We start from the raw sequence: 23,609 nt of genomic DNA, 5'->3' as shown, positions 1-23,609 counted from the left end.
AGAAGGGGAGGGTTGGGGAGGGATGGGGAAAATTGTTTTGTTTTTGTATTGTAAAATCTTAAAAATTTTCAATTAAAAAAAAATATCTAGTATACAAGATAATTTTTTAAGATTCCAAATTGGGAAGGGCAAGGCAGAATATTGTTTGAGATACCATCACCACCATTTTTTCTCCCCGTGCCATTTTTACTGTATCCTATGTCACAGTGTAATTCTTTTTTCATCTTTTTAGTAGACTGAAAGCAATGGTCCAATAAATGGGAGTGCATGGGAAACTGGAATAACTCATTTGTTACATTGCCTTGAGTGAAAAATAGGCATCAGTCTGATCATTTCCATTACAGAATCATGCTTTGAATGAAGCTTCTTTTGTATAGGGCCCAGATCAATTACATCTCAAAAAGGGGGGAAGAGTGTAAAAATGGGGGGGAAGAGTGTATCTTTGTTCTTCTTGGAAGAAGAGGCTAAAGCCAGCTCTAAAAACCAAAAGTTATTATTTGGCTAGCGAATTTAAAAAGATATTTTTTTTTGTCTGCACAAACTGGGCTTTTTATAGCAATTTAGAATCAATTTACCTGAAACATCTATTTGGTAACATATGTAATTACAGCATGTACTGTCAGAACAATATTACACAAAAATCTTTAGCTGTCTTAGAAACATCAAAAGTAATGGAATATTTAAGAGAAGCTGTATTTGAAGCAAAATTGGCATTTATGTAAGAAATGAAAGAATGCAACAAGGGTCAGTATTGCTAATGTTCACATTTATAGAACAAGGACTTGGAGTATCCAGTTTTGGAAAATTAGTGGGCTCAGGTTTTTAGAAATATTAAATATTATTTAGAGATGAAATTAATCCAGCAGAAAATTCTAGTTTGTGTCTATTGGCCTTTCTATTATAAGAAGTGTGAGGGCTCTTGGATTAATAGGATGTTTTCTTTTTTAGGGGACAAACATAGCTGTTGTAAAGGGGAATATAATAAAAAATATGGAATTTAAGGATTTATGGAAAACTTTGGCTTTATTGAGCCTGGGGATTAGAAAGAGCATTCATTTACATAGTTTGAAAGAAAATAAGTAAGGCTTCAGCAGTTGAAGTGAGGATTCAAGAGATGTGTTCTCTGTCAATCTTTGAAATGTCAAATAAATCTTACTGCTAAACAGTAAAAATAAGAAGATGGAACATTAAGTTTATATATGGTCTAAATTTAATAACATGTTAAAGGATTGAGCTTGCTGTCTATTAATATTCCTCTCTAGGACTTGTTTTATGAGTCTTTTTCCTCTTTCTCTTTTCAACTTTTCAGTTTATGATCACCATTATTCTTTCTCATTGTATTATCACAATTGTTTCTTTTTTATTTTTGCCTGTTAATTTCACTTATAAAATAATAATAAAAATACATTTTAAAGAGAGCAAGAATTTCAACCCTTCTTCCTATGAGTTGATGGGAAAGCCTCTGAGCAGTTTTCAACCCATAGCCCAGTCTAATGTCAGTGCACAGCGTAGATGTATCATATGAGGGGGATTTAAATGGCTGCAACTCTTGGTTAGGCAGCCATTTAAAGGAACATCCTTTAGAACAGTGTTTCTCGGCCTCAGCCACTTTAAGAATTGAAGTCTGTACAGCTTACAGTTGTTGAGATTGAGGAACACTGCTTTAGAGGAAGTGATTTTCTTCCTGGGGGTGATCCAAGGTCTTTCAGAGCACAATCTATTTTCTACTTTGTGACAAATGGTTTCCTTCACCTTTCAAATCTGAAAAAATATATGACTTAGAACTCACAAATGTTTATATTTATCTTAGGCATTTCCACATTCATCTTTAAAGTTGTCAATATATGTCTAATAAATTAATATAGATTGCACACATAATTCACTTCTGGGATTCAAGGCAGTATAAATTGAGTAGTCTGTTCTGCTCCAATTTTAGCCTCACCATAAGTTGGTAAGATTGGTTAAACTGAAAAAAAAAATGTTCCCTCCAAATCACCCGTTTAGTTCATTGTGGCTGAAGGGGATTTTCACTTGAATATCTCCAGACCACAACATCATATTAAGCCTGAATGACTATTTCCTATTCCCAAATAAATATTTTCCTCTATTTTTATAATATGTTTTATGAAAAAAATCCCATTCAATTCAATTATCAAAGATTGATAATTATTATAATAATAATAACAGCTTGTATGCAGCCTGATTCTCAATTCTGGATGGCTTATAACCATCAGAGTTCAAAATTACAATACAATAAAAGATAAAAAATAAAGATAAAAAATATCTGGTGTGATGAATTGAAGGTTCAACTCTGCATCACAAAAGACCTGGGTGAATTTACATTATTTGTAGATCAAATATTGTAAATCTATTTAAAAGAGAGATGAGGAATTTACTTTTCCCAAAGGTCATCCAAGAGTTCTTGATAACACCTTAACCTGGTTTATTTTAAAGAAAGTTCCTCCAAGTTTGTAAACTATAAATACGGGGCAGTGAGATGCCATTGTGTGTAGAGGGTAATCTGTTCATTAAAAGGTGCATTCCATTGTATTCCGGAAGGGCTTAGTGTTGTATTTTTTATTATCTAAAATGTTGGTGTAAAAGAAAATTAATATCCTGGCTGGCTTGTGTTTTTCTCTGAGGCAGATATTGATGAATGTGCTGAGGGGATCATTGAATGTCACAACCATTCACGCTGTGTTAACCTCCCAGGGTGGTACCACTGTGAGTGCAGAAGCGGTTTCCATGACAATGGAACCTATTCACTTTCCGGGGAATCCTGTGTTGGTAAGCAAAGCTCAGCAGAGAAGTTCTATTATTGTTCTGCCTTGTATCAAGACCAGGGATCATCTTTGATGTTAATTTTACAATGTAACCAACCCTTTATGTAAGTCAGCACTAACTTGCACAATACAAGGATTATTGTGAGAAAGATGAGCTATCACATCTTTAAACAGTAAAATAAAAAATGGTTTTCTGGAAACATATTGTTGATATGACTTGTGTTCAGAGAGTGACATTAGATAAAACAGCCTCCTGATATTTGCGGAGGGAGATTACTATTTAGTTCTTCCAATTCCTTGGTTTGAACTTCCAGCCTAAAGATTTAGCCATGTAAAATATTTTTTTTAAACTCGGTCAAATTTGAAATATTGTTTAACTTGACATCACTTAATATAAGAGCTGCATTTTTGTAAGCTGCCTTGAGAAATAAGAAACAGCTTAAAATACAGTATATTGAATAAATATAGTTCTCAACATGGATTTTTTTTAAAAGCAACAGGTAATCTTTATAGGTCTCTTTCAGTGCCGAAAAGGTCCTTGACTCTTTTGTTGCATGTGTGGGAAGTTTTTTTTAGGGGTGGATGGGGTGAGATGGGTATACAGAAATTTCAATTATTGTGATAGGAAGAGTTCAGGATCCACCAGAAAAAAAATAACTCATAAAAGAGAGAATATGAGCAGACTCGCCATGATAACTCTCTTGCAATTCTTCATATGTCATTACCTGCTGACTTCAGTTTGCTACTTCATTTTGCTATCTTCCACTTGGAGGAAAAAGAAATACTATAGCAACTTTGTGCATGTAAAATTGGGAGTGACTCCACTTATCCTACTTCTTCACCTTACTTCCCTCAACTGGACAAGCTGTAGCCCTACCATTGTGAGGTGATACAGGAAGACCTTTGGGACAGATGTTTTCTGTTTGAAGAACTGAATGTGGACTGAAAGTGGACTCCTTGATTCAGGCATGGCTTTTTGGTTTGCCCAGCAGAACTTGGAACACAAAGCTCAGCTTGGGGAAATTAAAGATAGCAATGATGGCAAGTCATAATAGGCAGCCACAATCATGAAAAAGGCTGTTCTGAGTTGGGCATTTGGGGAGGGTACTATTTTGAAATAGTACAGGTACAGGCTGACAGATTTGGGCAGAGTGTTTAAGAAGCCGATTATTACAATTTGTATAGTTCAAGCATCTTCAAACTTTATGACTTATGGTCTTCAATTCCCAGAATTCCTCAGCCAGCTTGCCTGGCTGAGGAATTCTGGGAGTTGAAGTCCTCAAATCATAAAAGGGCCAAGTTTGAAGACCCCTGGTATAGCTCTCTCTTCAAGAAAGAGAGGAAGGAATTTGTGCAGTTCCTATCAGACAAAATCGCTCGGATTCTGACAGACCTAGACTCCGATTGGGCAGGGCCTTCTGAGATGACTGGGGCAGGTCTTAGCCTAGTTTTATGGGATGAATTTGAGTCTGTGACTCCTGAGGATGTTGACAGAGCGGTGGGAGCGATGAGCGCCTCCACTTGTTTATTGGACCCGTGTCCTTCCTGGTTGGTCTCGGCCGCCAAGGAGGTGACACGAGGCTGGCTCCAGGTGTTGATCAACGCTTCGTTGAGGGAGGGGTCTTTCCCACAATCCTTGAAGGAAGCGGTTGTGAGACCCCTTCTCAAGAAGCCTACCCTGGGCCCGGCTGACCTAAATAACTTCTGTCCAGTCTCCAATCTCCCCTTTTTGGGGAATGTTGTAGAGAGAGTGGTGGTGCTCCAACTCCGACGGTCTCTAGATGAAGCGGATTATCTAGACCCTTTTCAATCTGGCTTCAGGCCCGGCTTCAGCACAGAAACTGCTTTGGATGATCTCTGGTGGGCCCGAGACAGGGGTTATTCCTCTGTCTTGGTGCTACTTGACCTCTCAGCGGCTTTTGATACCATCGATCATGGTATCCTTTTGCGACGACTTGAAGGGATGGGAGTGGGAGGCACCGTTTTATGGTGGTTCTCCTCCTACCTCTCTGGCCGGTCACAATCGGTATTGGTGGGAGGGCAGAGGTCAACCCTGAGGCCCCTTGAATGTGGCATGCCTCAGGGGTCGGTCCTCTCCCCCCTCCTATTTAACATTTACATGAAGCCACTGGGTGAGATCATCAGACAGCACAGGGTGAGGTTTCATCAGTATGCTGATGATACCCAGCTATATATCTCCTCCCCGAGCTCTCTCAGTGAAGCGGCTGATGTGATGGGTTGTTGCCTTGAAGCCGTGAGGGTCTGGATGGGGGTTAACAGACTCAGGCTCAATCCTGACAAGACCGAGTGGCTTTGGATGTTCCCTCCCAAGGATCATGTCGAGTGTCCAGTGTTGACTCTAGCAGGGGAAAATATTCCCCCTTCGGAGCAGGTTCGCAACTTGGGTGTCCTCCTGGATCCACAGCTGAATTTGGAACATCATTTGACAGCTGTGGCTGGGAGGACCTTTGCACAAGTTCGTCTGTTGCACCAGTTGCGACCCTACCTGGACCGGGAGGCTCTCCTTACAGTCACTCATGCCCTTGTCACCTCACGTCTGGATTACTGCAACACGCTCTACATGGGGCTACCCTTGAAAAGTATTCGGAGACTACAGTTGGTCCAGAATGCAGCCGCGTGAGTGATAGTGGGTGCTCCTCGATACACCCATGTTACACCTATCCTCCGTGAGCTGCACTGATTGCCTATTGGTCTCCGGGTCCAATTCAAGGTGTTGGTTATTACCTTTAAAGCCCTATATGGCTCAGGGCCAGGCTATTTGCGAGACCTCATAGTTCCCTTCGGCCACTTAGATCCCACAGGCTAGGCCTCCTTCAGGTTCCGTCGGCCAAGCAGTGCCATTTGGCAGGCTTTCTCTGTGATGGCGCCCACATCTTGGAACCAGCTCCCCCCGGAGATTAGGACCACTCCCACCCTGTTGGTTTTCCGTAAGCTGCTTAAGACCTGGCTTTTCCAGCAGGCCTGGGGTTTATAAAACCTGACCCCTGGATGACTGTAATTGTACTGTTTTGTTTGTCATGTTTTATGTTGTTTTTATTGTTAGCCGCCCAGAGTCCTACGGGAGTGGGGCGGTTTATAAATTTTAAAAATAAAATAAAATAATAAAAATATTTACAGTATGTCACAAGGGGAAATTCGGTGTATCCATGTTGCATATTTTTCATTTGTATGCAGTCTCTTTTTTGTCTTTAAATGAGCTGAACCTGAATTCTAAAAATCCCTAATCTACATAGTTTTCTGATGGAATATTGTGAGAGGTGTTTCGATATATATTAGTTGTAAAGAGCTGTAATATGGAGCTGTGCTTTAAATTATACTGTCATAAATGAAAGCATGCATTTGGAAAGAAGGGGCTTTTTAATGTCTTGTATATAAGGGAGATATTTGTATGCTTTCTTCTCTTTATATCAGTGTGGTATAATAGTGAAGATGTTGGACTAGGATCAAAGAGATACTCAGCCATTGAAACCCTCTGGGTGACCTGGGAACAATTGTTCATTTTCAGTCCAATATATTTCACAAAGTTGCTGTGGGAAAGAATTAGAGGAGGAAATGCTATGTATTGTGTCCTGCCTTTCTGAAGGAAAGTGGAGGGGGTTATAAATTTAATTAACTAAAGTAACTTGAACTTTAGTTCATGGTTTATGTGATGTGCTTTTTCCCCTCATTAACTGTCAAGTATGTAGGCTTTTAGACTCTAGCTCAGCTATATATCAAGCAGGTATATGCAGACTGGGATGTGTGCCATTTTTTAATGAACTGGTTTATGAATGAGCAGGTTTGACTTTGGAGAAGAAAGGCATCATTTTATTATTAGCTTTTGTTTAGCAGCTGGCTGCCCCCACTGAGTGGTAGCCAAAATGGAAGGAGCCCAATTCTTTACAAGAAGGAATTGCAAGATATCAATCATGGAAAAGCTAGGCAGCATACTTATGGTGTACTGCAGTGCCATACCCTGACAGTTTGTTCTTACTAGTAAGTATATATGCTTTCCACTGAGTTCACTGCTGCTTCAGGTCCATGCCTTGCCAACTGCAAACACAGCTTTCAAAAGAAACTCTTTCTAAGTTGCCATCTGGCATATTTAGTTTACACAGCAGAGGCCAATAAGTTGACTTCAGCTCTAGGTCAGGCTCCTCAGCCAGGAGTTAATTATTGAACTATATCAGTTGAAATTGTCTATTATTCATAAGGAAGGACAATAAGGATCACTTCTTTATAACTGCAACAGATAAATTATAACACTGATTCTGGGTACAAACCTCGTAGTACTGCTTAGAAGTGAACCAATGTCATTCAACTATCTTCTATTGCATGTCCCAAGGTATATGGTTCATTTTAGCTTGTTGAAATATTTAATTTAAAAAATGAGAGGTGATGTGGTTTACTCACTCAGTCTATTTCTTTAATAGACTAGAATGGTCTACTGAATTTCACAGCTGGTCTTTATATTGTAAAAATCCTGAAGCAGTTTAAATTGCGTCATTGAGATGGATGGCCATGGAAACTGATTGATTGATTGATTGATTGAATGAATGAAAATACATTTTTAAAACAACAGGATTGTTTGTTTTGTTGAATCTGTTATATCTCCAAATATCAAAGTTTGATATTTGGAGATATTGAACTCCATTCAAGTCTCTCTTGAGACTTGAAATAAAGATAAAACAAAGTGCACTAAAGCCAGGATTCATTTGAAACTGGGCAGTCAAATGTTGTAATTCAAGGTAGAGCTGTCCAAATGGAGCTCAATAATTGTACTTGATAAGGTGAGAAACCTCAGGCAGGAGTTTTTTCTGAAATATAAAGAAGTAGGTTACCACTGGCATTTTAAAGAAGGATTTTAGAAGACTTTATAGCCAACCTGTACTAGCTTTCTGTTCTCTTGTTCTGAACTGACTGTTGCATAAGGCAATAGAGACATAAAGTATACCAGCAGTAGTTTTCAGAGGTGTGATTGTGTCAAAAATACCACATCTCAAAACATTTTATGCCTCCAGTAGATAATATTCTACATGAAAAACATTCAGATTTAAGGTAATTATTAGATATTTAGAATTTAGCTGAGATACCATTTTACTGAAAGCAAAGCTATCAAAATTAAACCAGCAGGAACTAAAGGATTCTAAGATGGTGTTTTTTCTTTTTCCAGAATTTTAAAAAATGATTAATTCGCGAAAGTAATGTTAAAAAGTTCAGGTTTTTTTCTCCATTCATTTATGAGGTGCAAAAGCATCAATCATTCTCCTGAGTGCATGGAAAAGCATTTTCAAGAGAAAAAAAATTAATTAAATATTCTTTGACTCATGTATGTGCATTTTCTTTCAGCTTTCTTGGCAATATGGAAGATTTGATCATGTTTTATCAATGTCTAGAACAAATATGGTATTTCCTGGGAATCTGCCGTGATTACTAACCAGCTGGGTTGAAAAAAAATCCAGGATAGGGAAAAAAATCATATAATGGCTTTCTCCAGTTCCTCTGTCAGATAACCAAATCTAGTCAACTTACATAAAAATATTTTTGACAAAGTGTAGTCATGCTAGCAAAAAGGGATTATTTCTTTCATATTAGAGGGAAGTCTCCTAGATAGAAAAATTTATGATTTGATCTATTGCAATTTGCTTCATGTATCCAAGAAATAGTTTATTGAAAATATGTCAGCATAATTTGTGATAAAGATTAATAGCTTTTTGGATAAGTAGCATGTAGTGTTCTCTCTCTCTCTCTCTCTCTCTCTCTCTCTCTCTCTCTCTCTCTCTCTCTCTCTCTCACACACACACACACACACACACACACACACACACACACACAGACAATATAATATTGTAATGGAAAGAAAAATAATAAAAGCAATATAATAGAGGTATATGGCTAAACAATTTTAACTAATGAGAAGATTGAAAATATACAACTAATATATTCTAATATACAATTAAACCTAAGAGTATTGTAAGTTATTTCATAGCCAATTTCTGAGCAAGAGATGTCTCTAGTGAACTATAAAAATGTCTGGTAACCCAACTGAAATCAAGAGGAGAAAAAAAAGTAAAGCTATCAATAATAAATATTGCTATTTACTATTAAATAGGGTTTTTAAGATCTTACTATCCTGCCTTTATTATTTTTATAAAGAACTTAAGGTAGCAAACATACCTAAAATCTCTTCCTCTTCCTATGTTTCCCACAACTTTATGTTGTCTGATTTTTTTCATTATGCGCCTTGACTTTTATTACTAGAACTTGTAGATTCTTTGCATTTTCAGTATATCATCAGTATAGCACAAGATATTTATGTTTCTTTCCTCCAATTTTAAAACCACATTCACTGTGCAAACCAAGAACAGATACTAATCCACTGTTTGATTACCAAGAAACAAACAAAAGCACAGGCAAAATAAATACACAATTAAATCCAAAATATAATACTGCACAGCCGTAATATTAATCTACAAAGTTGAATTCACCTACTCAGTCCAAAATTATTCTCATACGGAAAACATTACTGTTCCAACCTCTCCTCACAGACACATAGACAAAAGGCATCCAACATACAAATAAAATATGTTCCAAAACACTGTAAAGTAGTTGTCTGTGGTGTCTGGATATAGATGGAAGATTGAACAACTGGCCCTGTGGTGCAGCTATAACAATCTAGAGCTGAATATGGACTGTCTGAGAAAAAATATAATTCCACTGTGAAAGGAAGAAGTAGTGGGATTCAGAATGATCACTGATCACTAGGACTTCTGAGACCTTTCACGGCCTTAGAAAATCATCTCAAAGGACAAAGAATTGATGGCATCAAGTAACAGAGACTTCGGTAAATAGGATTGGATTCATAAAATAACCCCAAGAGAACACGAATAGGGGTAGATGATTCAACATTATCAATCATGCTTGAACATTTTAGTATTAATCTTTTAGCTTGCTACTCTGTATTACCACCCTGCCAGTTATTATTACTGCTTTTTAACCCAAAGAATGGGCAGTTTTGGCAGGATTTACCCCTAGGGTTTATGTTAAATGTATCTCAATTTCTTACCATACCAGATTTTTTTCTCCATGTTATTAACTTTGTAAAGTGGAATTGGTATCATCCTTATATTCAATATGTCGCATAGTACATTTGTAGATATTTGTTTAAAATTTTCATTGTCAACTGCAGCAGCAAAAGCCACTTAAGTGCTTCCTTATTAAGTCTGAGTTTCACACATTTTTTCTCCTTTGTTTAATGACTGGAATAATTTCTATGGGAGGTGGTAAGTGGGTGGTGGGCAACTCAGTGATGGGCTGATAAATATATTTCTTTTGAGTTGTAGTTGTTATTATTAGATTTTATCCTGATTTTTTAATATATATAAGGCAACAAACATATCCAACTCTCCTGCCTCTGATTTTCTCCTGTGAGGTGTGTTGGGCGGAGAGAGAGTGACTGGTTCAAAGTCAATCAGCCAGTATTTGTTGTGTTGTGTTGTGTTGTGTTATGTTATATGCTATGCATTACGCGCCATGCGTTATATTGTTGTATTTTGATGAAGTGAGGTGAGGTTATTTTAGCCAAACAGAAGGGAGAAATATGATAGAGAAAATCAAACCACAAAAATAACATTCAGTTGGAAATAGGACTAGGAAGACCTTGGATATTTTTATATGAGCTTTCCAATCATGTAATCCTACGTGACTGTTTTTCTTTGGCAGCTGAACCATTAACTTCCACCTGAGCTAGGATACAAGAAATGTTCTAAAGTCAATTGTTAGCTAGAAATGCTGGATTTTGGCACAATTTGGGGACTGGCTCTTTTTCATTTCTCTTTCCTCACTTTTCCTCTGAGGTCTTCAGGTTCGACCCAGCCTGGTCAGTACTGTAGGTCCTGTAAGTGATGATATGACCTTTTTCTATCATCTTTTCGCAGCAGGGATGAAATTAGCAAATTGCTGTCATCCCACTAGGTAGAGAAAACGAAGAAATCAACTCAGTAAGACAAACACTACAATTATCTAATAACAAATTCCTGCAAGTCTGATTATGCTGATTCCTCCCTCCTTCCCTTCTTATATTCCCATGAAGGGTATTAATAAGGCATGTCTTCTTCCTTTATCCTCACTGTAATGTTAATATGAGATCACCAAAAGCATCATATGCAGACCAATCAATGGAATTAAAAACATATACATGGGTGGGGAAGGATTTAGACCTCTGGTAATCACTCCCATAATGCTGCGAAGAAAGCTGCATGAATCTAGTCACAAAAAAAATGAACTTGCCTCAAGAATATTTTTATTTTATTTATGATTCCATTGCTATTTAGTGATCAGACATGAGTACCTCAGTGGCACAGCATTTAACATTTTACATTTTGTCCCAAAGGGATACAAAATGTTGGGAAGAGGTGATAATAAGAACCAAGTGCATAATATGATGAAGGAAATGAACTGCTATTGCTTGTATGAGTTGAGTAACCTCTTATAATTAATTTAACCTTTGTACAGCTATAAATATGTGCACACATGTATAACATTTTTTATATATTATCTTTCTCATAGGGCTTCCCAAGCCATTTTGTTGTCTGAAGTGGAACAGAAAATGAGATTTTTTTTTCTCTTGAGGTTAACATTTATAGTACTAGAGGACATCTAGCAGTTCTATGAAGTGCTAGAAATTAAAATATTATGGTGGTAATAATTTATTACTCATTTGCATCACTAGAATTATCTGCCCCATCCTCCTTAATGGTTCAGTTAATTAATTAATTAATGCCTTGATCTAGAGACAGAGTCTTAATGTAAGAAATGTTTACCATTACAAAGGAAGGGACTTTTTTTTTGTAAGCATAATGAGACGAATTCTGAACTGTACTGCGGAATCCTCTTTGACAATGCCAAATGAAATAAAACCATTCTTATTGCCTGAAAAAGCTGTCTCTTCCTCCAAGAATTTGGATAAGAGAAAGTTGGAGCACAATGACTGTAATTGCTTATGTATTGGGGAGTATGGTTTAGGCTGCTGGGTATTGGTTTTATTTAGATGCCCATTCATACTGTTTTCTGCTTTTGTTGTTGTTGTTGCCCATGTCTACAGCACATAAAATGGATGGTCATGTAAGTCTTTTAAATCAGTAAATGAAGTTGTAAAGCCATAGGTGCTTATATGCTAGGACAGACAAAGAGGTCATCCTGTTCCATATTCTGACATTTTTGAAGCCCAGATATCTGTCCACCCCAAACCCAGGTAATACTATATTTTCCTGGGCCTAGACATCAAAACTCTACTCTTTTTTTTTGTAACGTAGAGAGTATTACTCTCTAATCATGGCACCCTATCGACATGCTGACACTATGGTTCTAGAACTTCCAGTTATCCCCAGCAGATTAAGGACTGATAGATGGTACAGAATAAAGATATTCTGCATAAATGTACCCATTTTTAATCCTATAAATATTTGCTACTTGATATCATATTAAGCTTTCATTTAACAACTATGTTTGACAGAAAGTGAATAATTTAACTTTTCATTATTCTCTTCACATTGTGTCAGTTATTGTAACTTATTTTAATATGATAAATGTTTTTATTGAACTCCAAATAATTTGCTGCAGTCAAAGTGCAGTAAATTGAGACCCATTGAATTTATTGTATGTGAGTGAATATAGAATTGCAGCCTTATTTACATTGTCTTGGATTGAACAGTTCTTACAAAAACATGGGAGGGTCTCAATAATGAGAATTTGGTTTTCCATTTTGTAGGAACTAGAAGGAAGTTCTTATTTTTTTATCATGCATATTTTTTATATTCAGATATCAGTATATCTCACTTGACAAAATGCTTTTTGATTGCCTTTGTTTTTGAAATTATAATGCACTTTAAGCAATAAACTGCAATTTAAAAAAGAAAGAGAACAATTAAAAAGCATCTTATATTTATGGATATTTTAAATGCAGCAACATTTCCTGACTGACATTATACATATTTTCCTGTGCTTCTAAAACCATACAAGTGATTTTAAATGTGCTGTCAATGTGGAGTCCTTGGTGCCCTCTAAGCTCTGTTCTTTGCTTACAGACGTTTCATTACCCAATTGGATAACATCACTAGTGCTAGTGAGTGTGGGATTAAATAATTAACCAAAAGAAGACTGGGGAGCAAGGGAGACATCCTTGAAGAACTGTGACCTGTTTCTGAATGAATGGTATATTAACAAGCCATTCTTGTAGTATGGTACAAGCTAAATAAAAATGTATAAATAGGATTGTGGAATGAAAAGAAGTGTTTGGTTTGAAACAGGAATTCAATTTCTAATTAGGAATTATAAAATATTATATCCATTTGCTGGCAATATATTTAGAAGTTCCAATTATATGCCCTATTGGAATTAATTAAATATACATACATACATACATACATATATATATATATATATATATATAATGAGGATTAATTCTGTCTAAAACATTCTCAAAATATTAATAAAAGTAAAGAAAGAAATCTGGATGATCATACCAGTACTATACTCCTAGAAAATAAATGCATAAGTCATATTTTAACGCTGCTTTCACTGAAGTGCATATAATTAGTATACTTAAAATCTGGCATCTAAAGTAATCAATGCATGCCAGAAAACTGGCTAATTAAAGAATGGCCATAAATCTCCCCCTCTCCATGCATAATACAATATGTATCAACCTTCCCTGAACTGGATGCTCTCTGTGTTAGACTGTAGCTCTTCAAATCTCCAGAATAACTGAATAACTGTTGAGTGGAACTGATCCATAGCCTTGACTCTGTCCCTTAGTGTTAAAAAACCAAAATATGAGTAAATTACCATGTGCAGCTAGATCATTTCTGAAGACAGATAATAATAGCAGTAGATGTAAGTTCTTTTGTTGTTGCATTTCATCAATAGTTTCTGATACTCATTTCTTATAAGTCCTGGTATTGTGACTAGGCGTTTCCTCATCCCAAGCATGGCAAAGTATTTTTAAAATTCTATCTATGGCCAAATTGAAAATAACTATTATAATGGAATTGGGTTGAAGTTGTGTTCTATGGATGAGTTTTGCTTCTTCTCACGGAAAGAAATATCTCCGAAAGCTTTCAAAAATGACCTGCTTTGATTAATTACTTTAATTAAAAAGTGAAAATATGCTTTGTTATAAGGATTGAATTGCCATACATTGCTGGTCAAGAAACATGTTTCTCAATTCTAGACAGTTCATAAATAATAACTAGATGACTTGTGACCATTGGGTCATTCTTCTTTCCACATATAATGTAGGCTGGGACCATTTCCCCTCACCTGATGGAAGTACCTCTTCCTCCCCCTTGACTGATCTACAAAATTGCTTACTATTTTGTTGTGGGCAAGGGAAAAAAAGGAACCATGGACTGTGATGAAAACTGCATCCCTGTGTATTTCCAAGTTCTCCCTTTCTCCAAGGAGGACCATCAGCACCCCCAACTAACCCTACCTTGCCAGCAGGCTTTTGAGATGCTCCCTCATTTGTCCTTCACCCACCACTATTGTTAAAAGATTTCACATTTTGTCTTCAATTTCAAAGCAGCCATCAGGCCCAGCCACCAGTCAATTGGCTGCAGAAACCAGACAGAGGCAGGAAAAGGGGTAAGGATCCATCCCTTCCATCTTCCCATGCACCACGTATCTACAGATTTCTGGAAAGTATAGTCAGAAAACATAGCAATACTAAAGTGGCCACAAGTTTGCCAAATTTCATTTCCTCAGGAATCATGAGTTCTAGATTTTGGATGCATTCTGTAAATTAGCCTACTTGAGGTAAGTTGATTAAAAAAATATTGTTCTACGATGCACTGTTTCTCCCAATTGAAGGTTGCAAAGTATCAATTAACTATTTTAAATAGACACAAGAACATTAGTAGTATATAGATTCCTTTCCTCCCCTTCCTTCTCATCACAATTTGCACAGATAAATAGATGAATTTTATCAATAATGTTAGTCACTTTGAAAAGCATTCATCTAAGTTTTTAATTTTGGAGTGGGGAAAACTAAAAGTTTTTGATGAATGTGTTTTCACACAGTAATTATGCTCTTTTGGAATTATTTCATTAGGAAGAGTTGTTGTCCTCAGTTTCTGGCAGCTTTATCTCCCAAGAGTTCCTTCTTGGCATCCAACAAACAAGGCATAATTAAATCTTTACTGAAGTGAACTATTTAATTTGCAGTGCAAAGGAGTGACAAAAATGACATTTTTAAGGACAGATTTATTTCCATTTCCTGAACTACTTTCTTTTGTTTGTTCAATTTACTAGTTTTGAAAGAATGAATATCAATTTATTCTAACATAGGTGAGATTCCTGCTTACCCTATGCTGTTTATATTTTGGTAGAACTGTAGTACTGTTTACACAGTTTAGCTTTTCAGTTTCCCTGCCCTCTGATTCTGTATGCAGATTTTATCAAACAACTTCTAGATAAACAATTACCGTATATGCCGGTGTACAAGGCCACCCGGCGTATAAGACGACTTCCGTCTTTGTCACCGAGTCGCATTCCTAGAATGTCATCTTATACGCCAGAAACTACCAGTATTTCCGGCGTATAAGATGACTTGGCGTATAAGATGACCCCCATCTTTGGCACCAATTTTAACGCTTGCGGAAGTCGCCTTATACGCCGGCATATACGGTAATTCATAATTTTAAATGCCACTTAAAATGTGCCAAAATGTAATATAATAAATGTAAATATAGGCTTTTGATAATAAAGATCTTTACGTGCCTAAGATTTAGTCCATTTTGTAGTAATTATGTTCATTCACTGGATTATAGTCACAAACCTGAAAAGCAGAGAATAGCACATTATAGCTGTAAATTGTTTATTTTTAATCATATGTAGTTCACTTACATAGTGTCACTACTTCATGAATTATTGGATCAGATCTACTAGCAAATGAATGAAAGAACAAACTATGAAACTTGCCTGTTCCTCCCAGGGAAGAGGTAAATTAGCTATGGTTTTGCTGTAAGTGGCAGCAACAATGTTTTACTTCTTTATTTGGTTTCTATTGCCACCCATCTCAGCAAGTGACTCTGGGTGGTGTATTATCATAAAATTTAAAAACAAATTTAAAACAATTCAAAATAAATACAGTGCATATAGTGCAACAATTTCCTGACTTTTATAGGATAGTTCTCTAAAGGTAGTTTTTTTCTTGGTTCTCCTCGCCCCACCCACCCCCCCTCTCTCTCCTACAAATTACAAAAGCTGGTCTTGGGAATATAGAAGAGAGCAATAAATTGTTAACAGAATTTCTTAATCCTGAAAAAATGGAATGCAGGAAAAATAAAGCAAATGCACTTATGTAGAATACACTAATATGCCTGGATATTGTTTGGGTTGAGATAGGACACAGAGAAATTCTGACAGGCTTTTGAGTTCCTGGTATTCTGTCCTACAACAACATTCCTAGTATTGCAGTTCCTTCTGTTGCTTAATCTTACTTCTCATGGGAAACTGACACAAGAATGAGTCAAAGGGAAATTTGTTGTAATTGACCAGCCCAGGTTGACAGTCTATTTTTTTTTAAGACTAGACATGATTAAGCTGGCTAGATACAAGTTACTTGGAGCAGAAAAACTGTGAGTCACTGAGCTATGCAAAGGTGAGCCAGGCAGCAAGTTGCACCAGGGATGAAGTGTGTTCACACAGCACAGCTACAATTTATTTGCAGGAGACTCTTTAAGATATAATGTATTCATAGCCATGATTCAAAATAATAGTTTAGGAAAATATATTAAGGTTGGAAATAATTTAGGTTTTCTATCACTCTAGAGCAGGGATGTTAAACTTGCAACATCACGTGATGTGTCGCAACGTATTGCGACTTTTCCCCCATTGCCGGCAATAGAGTAGGTGTGGTTTTGGTGTTCTAGAGTCTCTGAATATGAGTCTTCTCGCCAATGGGACTCTGTGGAAATTGACTAATGGGAACCTACAGATTAAGTTGTAGTCTAGAAACAGGGAGATCATGAGTTCTAGACTTGCTTTAGCCATGAAAGCTAGCTTGGTGACCTTGGGCCAGACACCTTCGCTCAGACCAACTCACCTCACAGGATTATTCTTGTGGAGAAAATAGGAGCAGGAAGATGTGTTGGATATTTTGCCAGCTTGAGTTTTTGTAAAAATATTAACAGTGAGGTACGAATGAATAAAATAGATAGCTAAATTGCTGGAATTCCAAGAATTCAATTAAGGTTGCTTGATAACTCTTGGTATCTAAAAACTCCTGCAAAACTGGGTTTGAAAATAAGATGCTTTGTGACAAGAACTTTAATGAAAAGAAAATGAAACTAACTATGAGATATTGACTTTATTTGGGACAAAGCACATAGAAAAGTCAGTAGAGAGTCTTACCAAGTCAGAAATATGTTATCTAGATGAAGGAATCTTGTCAGTTTTGCCAGAGTTAATGGCTTATAATGACCCATTCACAAGCTAATTATTTACATTTGAGTGTCACCACTGGGTAATACTTGCATTAGAAGTAATTAAGATGTAATAGACTTTCTAAATCATCTGAACTTTTCATCAAGAAAGTACAAAAAAAAAATACTGAGTGTCAAGAAAAATATTTCTGTGTTCAAACTAGTCTCAGGTCTCATGGTCCCTTAATGATTCAGAAATAACTAAATCACATTACTTTTTAACAATCACATAGTTTGTATTAGAAATGGATAAATCAATCTTTATGAACCTTACATATATTCATTCAGTCATAACTGTCTGTAAATGGAAAGTGCACTAACATTCATATTTTGCATATTGTTTTCTCACAGATAACCATGGTACCCAATTTTCTCTACTATACATATATTATATACCCCATTTCTTTTTCTACTTAAATTGAAAACGGCATTGCAAAATTTGGAAAAATGATCAATATGAAGAATAATGGCATTCTCGTCTGCGAGATGTATTGGGAGGTTTAAATCAGTTTTGCAATCCAAATAGAATTTTCCCTCATTATTAGATGGCCCACAAGCCATACTACCAATTGTGATACAAACGCTAATCATTTACTTGCATGTATGCTAACTGAACACGGTGGATTGTATACTGAATAGGCATACTAAGATTTGCACTCTGTCATCTAAATTATAGCTGAGCTGAAGTTTTGTGAACTAGTTTCCTGTGGAAATTTACATTTTTTTGACAAACAAGAAGAGCCTTTGCTAAATAGAGATACAAATTACATGAAACTCAAAAGCATCTTAGTCTCGGACATCAAGTCTTGGAACACAATCTTTAATCAAGCTACATCTTAGCAGAAATTAGTCATTGTGATACTGAATACTTCATGTCTTCAGGTGATTTTCCTAGAGCTTTGTTCATGAATAAATATATTTAAGATCCAAATGAAGAAGGAGAGAAAAATATGCTATTTACTCAAAATCTGTTTTTATCATTTTTTTCTAATTGCAAGCGCAATTAGCATCAAGCCTGTCCTTCCATCTTTTTGTTTTTGTACTATTTGAGAATTTGAAAAATTTCTCAGATTCAATAAGTAAAACTATTGTTTTCTTTTCCATATCCTAAAGAACTTTATGATTTCATAAATGCCCTTCCATGGAATATACCCACATTTATAAGAAATATAATGACAAATATTGTACAAATATGTACATACTTTATTCAAGATGTTGACTTTTAAACACATTATATCTGCTATCACATTGTAACTGTAAGACTTCCCAACCAGTTTAAGCTAGTAGTGCATTTGGACTTTGACAACAGTTTCCATAATGTATGGTTAATATTCAAAAATACCTATAGCCCTGAAAGCAAACAAAACACTAGATTGCAGTCACCTACAGAATGCTTCTGGGTTCCATCTTGAGTACAGAGGCCTGGTTAGTAATTCAGAGAATTCTTGAGAGATTTTGCATTTTGCTGACTTTTTTCTCTTTCGCTGATATTGTCTGTCTAATTTTGTGGCATTAAGAGAAGACTTTTTTTTTTAAAAAAAAAAAAATTCTGACACCTGGGCCATATAGCGCTTTATGGACTATTATCAACATCTTCAAACGGGTACTATAATTCATAGGTTACCAGTGCAACATTTTAAGAAACCATGGTAGGTGATGATATTGAGCTGAACCAAAACAACAAAGCAGCTTTGTTTTGCACTATTTTCAGTTTTAGCAATGCCTTCAAAGATGACCTTGTGTAAGCTATAGTGTTATGAAATTTTTAGGGCAGGCTGTCAAGATCAGGATGGGCTATTTGATTGTTTGTTTTCTAATATTTCTTTTTTCTTTACCCTGCCTTTATTATTTTTATAAATAAGTCAAGGTGGCAAACATAATTAATACTACTTCGTCCTCCGAATTTCCCCACAACAACAACCTTATGAGGTAAGTTGGGCTGAGAGAGAGTGACTGGCCTAAATTTATCTAGCCATCTTTCATGCCCAAATTGGGACTAGAGATCACAGTCTCCTAGTTTCTAACCTGATGCCTTAACCCCTAGACCAGACTGTCTTCTTTTATGACATAACTTCTTCACCAGTTAAAGTTAGGCATCACTTTCCATTTGTCACTGAGAACAATACTTGGAATCTAGAATGCGCCCCCCCCCCAGAAACTGAAATTCTGCACCTTTGGAGTAAGTGCATCTTGCCTCTTGTGCTCTTCCTCCTCCATCTTTGCCAATTTAATGTTACTAGTTATTGTTTCAATGTTTTATTGATTGTCAGCTGCCTAGAGTTAGCTCCTGGTGAGGTGGGAGGCATATAAAGTAAATAAATAAACTGCTTTTAATCCAGAATGGACCAGGTTCCACATTGCTGAGAATGAGAACTCCCAGTCCATACCGTGTTTTCCCCAAAATAAAACCTACCCCGAAAATCAGCTTCAAAGGTTTGTTTTAGTCCCTTGCCCAATCTATCACTGCCTCTAGGCAAATAGCGAGTATTCTACAGAGCTTCTGATGTAGTGTCATGTACTCCGTAATTTATTTATTGAATTTATAGGGCCATCCTAATCTGAGTGGTGTACAGCATAAAACAAACAATAAACAAAAAATCTCAAATATTATTAAAGAAACAGGTCTCTTCCATTGAGAATATATATGAGGTTCATTTCCATAATTGCTAACATCTAGTTTAACATAAATTTGTTAATATGCATGAAAGCCATATTAAAATCTGAGTCACAAGTAAAGGAACTACCTGGAACTTTGTACATTATATGATCCTATAATCTTTTCAATCTTTCTACCTGTGAATTGTGAAATCTAATCTATCTATATTTTAACCCCTACTGAATTCAAAATGAATGGCAATAAATAAATAACTAAATAAAAAGTAATCTTTAATCGTGAAGAAGACCTATATGTGATGAAGAGAAGATTACATGACATTTCTTCTTCTTAGTTTGCATAGCAAATGAAGGATCACTTGAAAACATATATAATAACAATATCTTCATTTGTGCTTCTCTTTTAAAGGCATGATTAACTTTTAAAGGCATGATTAACAACCTTAACTTCTTCAGTATTTTCTATGGATTGGGCTCTTGCACCTAAGACATAGTGTATAGCATGAAATTAAATTTTAAGCACTTGGACTCCTTTGATGCATGTTTTCTTTCTTGTAAACTGAGATAAAAGCTTGCCTTAATGAAGTTAAAGAAATGCACATTGATAATGCTTTAAAATATGTCCAAATTATGCCTACTTTTCTTGTCAGAAATAAAAAAGTAAGACTATTATTAGGAATATCTTCCTGGAATATGGAAACGTTATTGTAAATTATATTGCAAACTATACTTTAAGCTGTGTGTGTATGTGTTTGTGTGTGAGGGTTTCCATCCATGTGTAGGCAGGCTTCATTTACACAGAATAGGGAAGGTTATATGTGGCAGTTGAATCAACCTGATCTCATCACTTCAAATGAATCTCGCTAGGTATTTTTTTCAAGCCACAAGTCAAAACAAAGCCCCTACTCTAGCAGGTGAAATAGAGAAACCATATAAACATATGGATAGAATAGCATATATATCAGAAGAGAAAGGTCAGTTTTATTACTATTGCTAATTATGCATTTGAATTGTGCATTTCTGTGCTCTGTAAGTGGATGGCTCATATTGATTATGCATTCAGATGTCCATCAGATTTGGCCACAGCCTGGATAATGGATAATTTATAGCAAATATTTATTTATTCATAAATTGGTAAAAATGCCAAGTCTGAACTAACTCTGTGTCAGGTCTGTTTCTCTGGTATGCTGGAAAAAGTGTCCATATTGGGGAGAACTTGTGATTTACTCAAAACACCATGATAGAGAGAGTAAGCAAGTAAGCAAATATATTGCTGCAACTACAGGTCATTACATAGGAATGCTATAAAAAAGAATAATATAACAACAAAACAATGTAATTATAAAATAAAAATAGAAATATTAGATATAAAAGGTTCTAACAAAATAAAGCCAAAGCTACAGATAAGAATGTATAGCTGAGCAAAAGTAGCAGCTTGATTGCAGTTAGTTGGAAACACATCTGCAAGGAGATAAATCAATTTTTCAAGTCAGACCCCTTGAATTCATCTCCCATTAATAATTGGACCCTGATCACAATATGGAGAGGATTAGATGGGAAGGGAAAAATAATATTAAATTCAGTGACTAAAAAAAAATGTGCTCTCAAGTAGAGAGACCAGTGGAATGGCGTCCTATTAACTACCAGCATCTCTGTCTAATCTGGATTTAATTTCACCTTACTTGTTCATAATCCAGTGCATTCTCAAACTTCAGCAATGACCAATGTAATCGACTGCTTCTTTGGAGTTAGATGGCAAGATGCTGAAAAACAAGGCTTTATCAACATAAAAGCTTTATCAACATACTGATAGCATCTCACTGATGTGATTGGTTCCCTTTCCCACACCCAGGGAGGAGATGTTTCAGCTGGTTCAGAATGCAATGACATGGACAATGAGAAGCACGCATCCATGTGTCCATGTAACACTTCTGCTTTGTGAGCTAGATTGCTCTCTGGTTTGCTTCTAGGTGCAATTCAAGGTGCAGGTTGATACCTATAAACCCCTATCTGGCTTAGGGCCTCGTTATTTGAGGGACCATTTGTCTTCCATAATATCTGCATATTTATTTATTTATTTATGAGTCTTATATACCGCTTTAAGTGCAAGCACTCTCTAAGCGGTGTACACCAGTAAGCAATGTGTGTATGTATGTATGCATTGCCCCCAACAATCTGGGTCCTCATTTTACCTACCCCGGAAGGATGGAAGGCTGAGTCAACCTTGAGCCGGTGAGATTTGAACCGCTGACCTGCTGAACACAGTCAGCTAAAGTGGCCTGCAGTACTGCACTCTAACTGCTGCGCCACCTCGGCTCTTTATCTGGTTCAGTCTGACTGGATTTGTACACTCTGGGTTACATTAATAAACAATGCCACCTATCCGGCCCCTGAAGCGCACCTTCTGTGTAACAGTGCCAGCCCTCTCCATTGAATCCTTCTCCCAATTCAAATGACTCCCCCCCCCACCATACTAGCATTTTCAAGGAAACTAAAAATCTGGCTCTCCACCCAGTGAGAACAACTGACACACCCCTTTGTTCTTTTTTTCTTCCCCTCCAGGATTGTTTCCTTACCATTGCTGTTCCTTTGTCTTGTGCTAGTTTTGTGTTGTTCTTTGTTTTTAAATGTTTTTAATAATTGTAAACTGCCCAGAATAGCTGACAGTCAGGCAGCATATAAATATAATCGATGATAAAATAATTGGCTCTTATGACATACCCCAGGGTTAATAGTTTCAAACAATAGTGCCCTTGCTTCATTTTCTTGGGAGATTATGGACCATAGCTAAACAGAGGTTCACAAAATGCCAATAGTCCAGAAGTAATAGGGTTTCTTTCCTTGTAGCCAATTTGTGGCAAAAGTGACTCATCAATCTGACCAAAGTTTTCTTGTAAATGTATTCTATCTGAAAACTCAAGAGAATCGATCCAAATAACTGATACCCTCGGATGAGCCTAGAATTTCAAGGCTACTATCTTTATTACTGTTTTAGCCACAAGTAATTAGCACAATAATGTCCTAATTCTTCCAGGTCAAGGGAAGGTTATTTAGTGTTTGACTTTATTTCTGCATCCTTGCAAAGGTGGTGGGGGGGGGGCAGAAGGAAAAATTTAGTAACTGCCATAAACATGAAGCTGGCCATTGTGTGTCTGACTTAAACTAGAATGTTAAGATTTATAACCTTTATTACTCTAGATGTCCTGTTCCCATCTTGGGGATTCACAATAGAAGAAGCAATAGGAGAAACTGTTGTCACAATTATATTTTCAATATTCTGCCCCACCATTAGAATCCAAATAAATGTAGGTCCAATCAATTATTTCAGCTAACAGTGATAATCTCTTATGTTGCCTTAGTTCCTAACCACAAATTCTCAAGAATAAATTTCATCATTCCTTAAGAAAAAGACTTTTATTTACATGATGCCCCCAATGTATTTCTTTGAAATGTAGTAGGATTATCCATTAAAAGATTATTTTTAAAGTGCTCATAATATTTGGGACCTATTTTATTATTTTATTTTCTGCAAAATACAAAATACCAAAAAGTATCTGGTTCTTTTCCTTTGCCAGATTATGAAGGAACAAAGATTATGTTTCTCTATTGTCTCCTGATGTAGGCATAGAGTTGTACTGGGTTAATTACAGAAAAATTTGGATGGGAATCGAATCATCTTTCAAGCTCTGGATGAGCTTCCTAAACTGTAACAAATTGTTTGGTCATACTG

At 36.2% G+C, this 23,609-nt stretch overlaps 1 protein-coding gene across 1 annotated transcript in view; it reads left to right on the top strand.

The window, feature by feature from the left end:
* Window positions 1-23,609, top strand: part of LOC120304595 (protein kinase C-binding protein NELL1-like) — a 104,043-nt gene that overhangs the window by 59,440 nt on the left and 20,994 nt on the right. Inside the window, exon 3 of the mRNA XM_039335380.1 lies at window positions 2,647-2,787. Within this exon, the coding sequence (XP_039191314.1) occupies window positions 2,647-2,787 (141 nt within the window). The remainder of the gene's footprint in view (window positions 1-2,646; window positions 2,788-23,609) is intronic.

This window comes from Crotalus tigris, unplaced genomic scaffold (genome assembly GCF_016545835.1).
Source record: "Crotalus tigris isolate CLP2741 ecotype Arizona unplaced genomic scaffold, ASM1654583v1 scf7180000017640.511899, whole genome shotgun sequence".
Classification (NCBI taxonomy): Eukaryota; Metazoa; Chordata; class Lepidosauria; order Squamata; family Viperidae; genus Crotalus; species Crotalus tigris.
The sequence above is the reverse complement of the archived record's forward strand: the minus strand, read 5'-3'. Positions and strand labels throughout refer to the sequence as shown.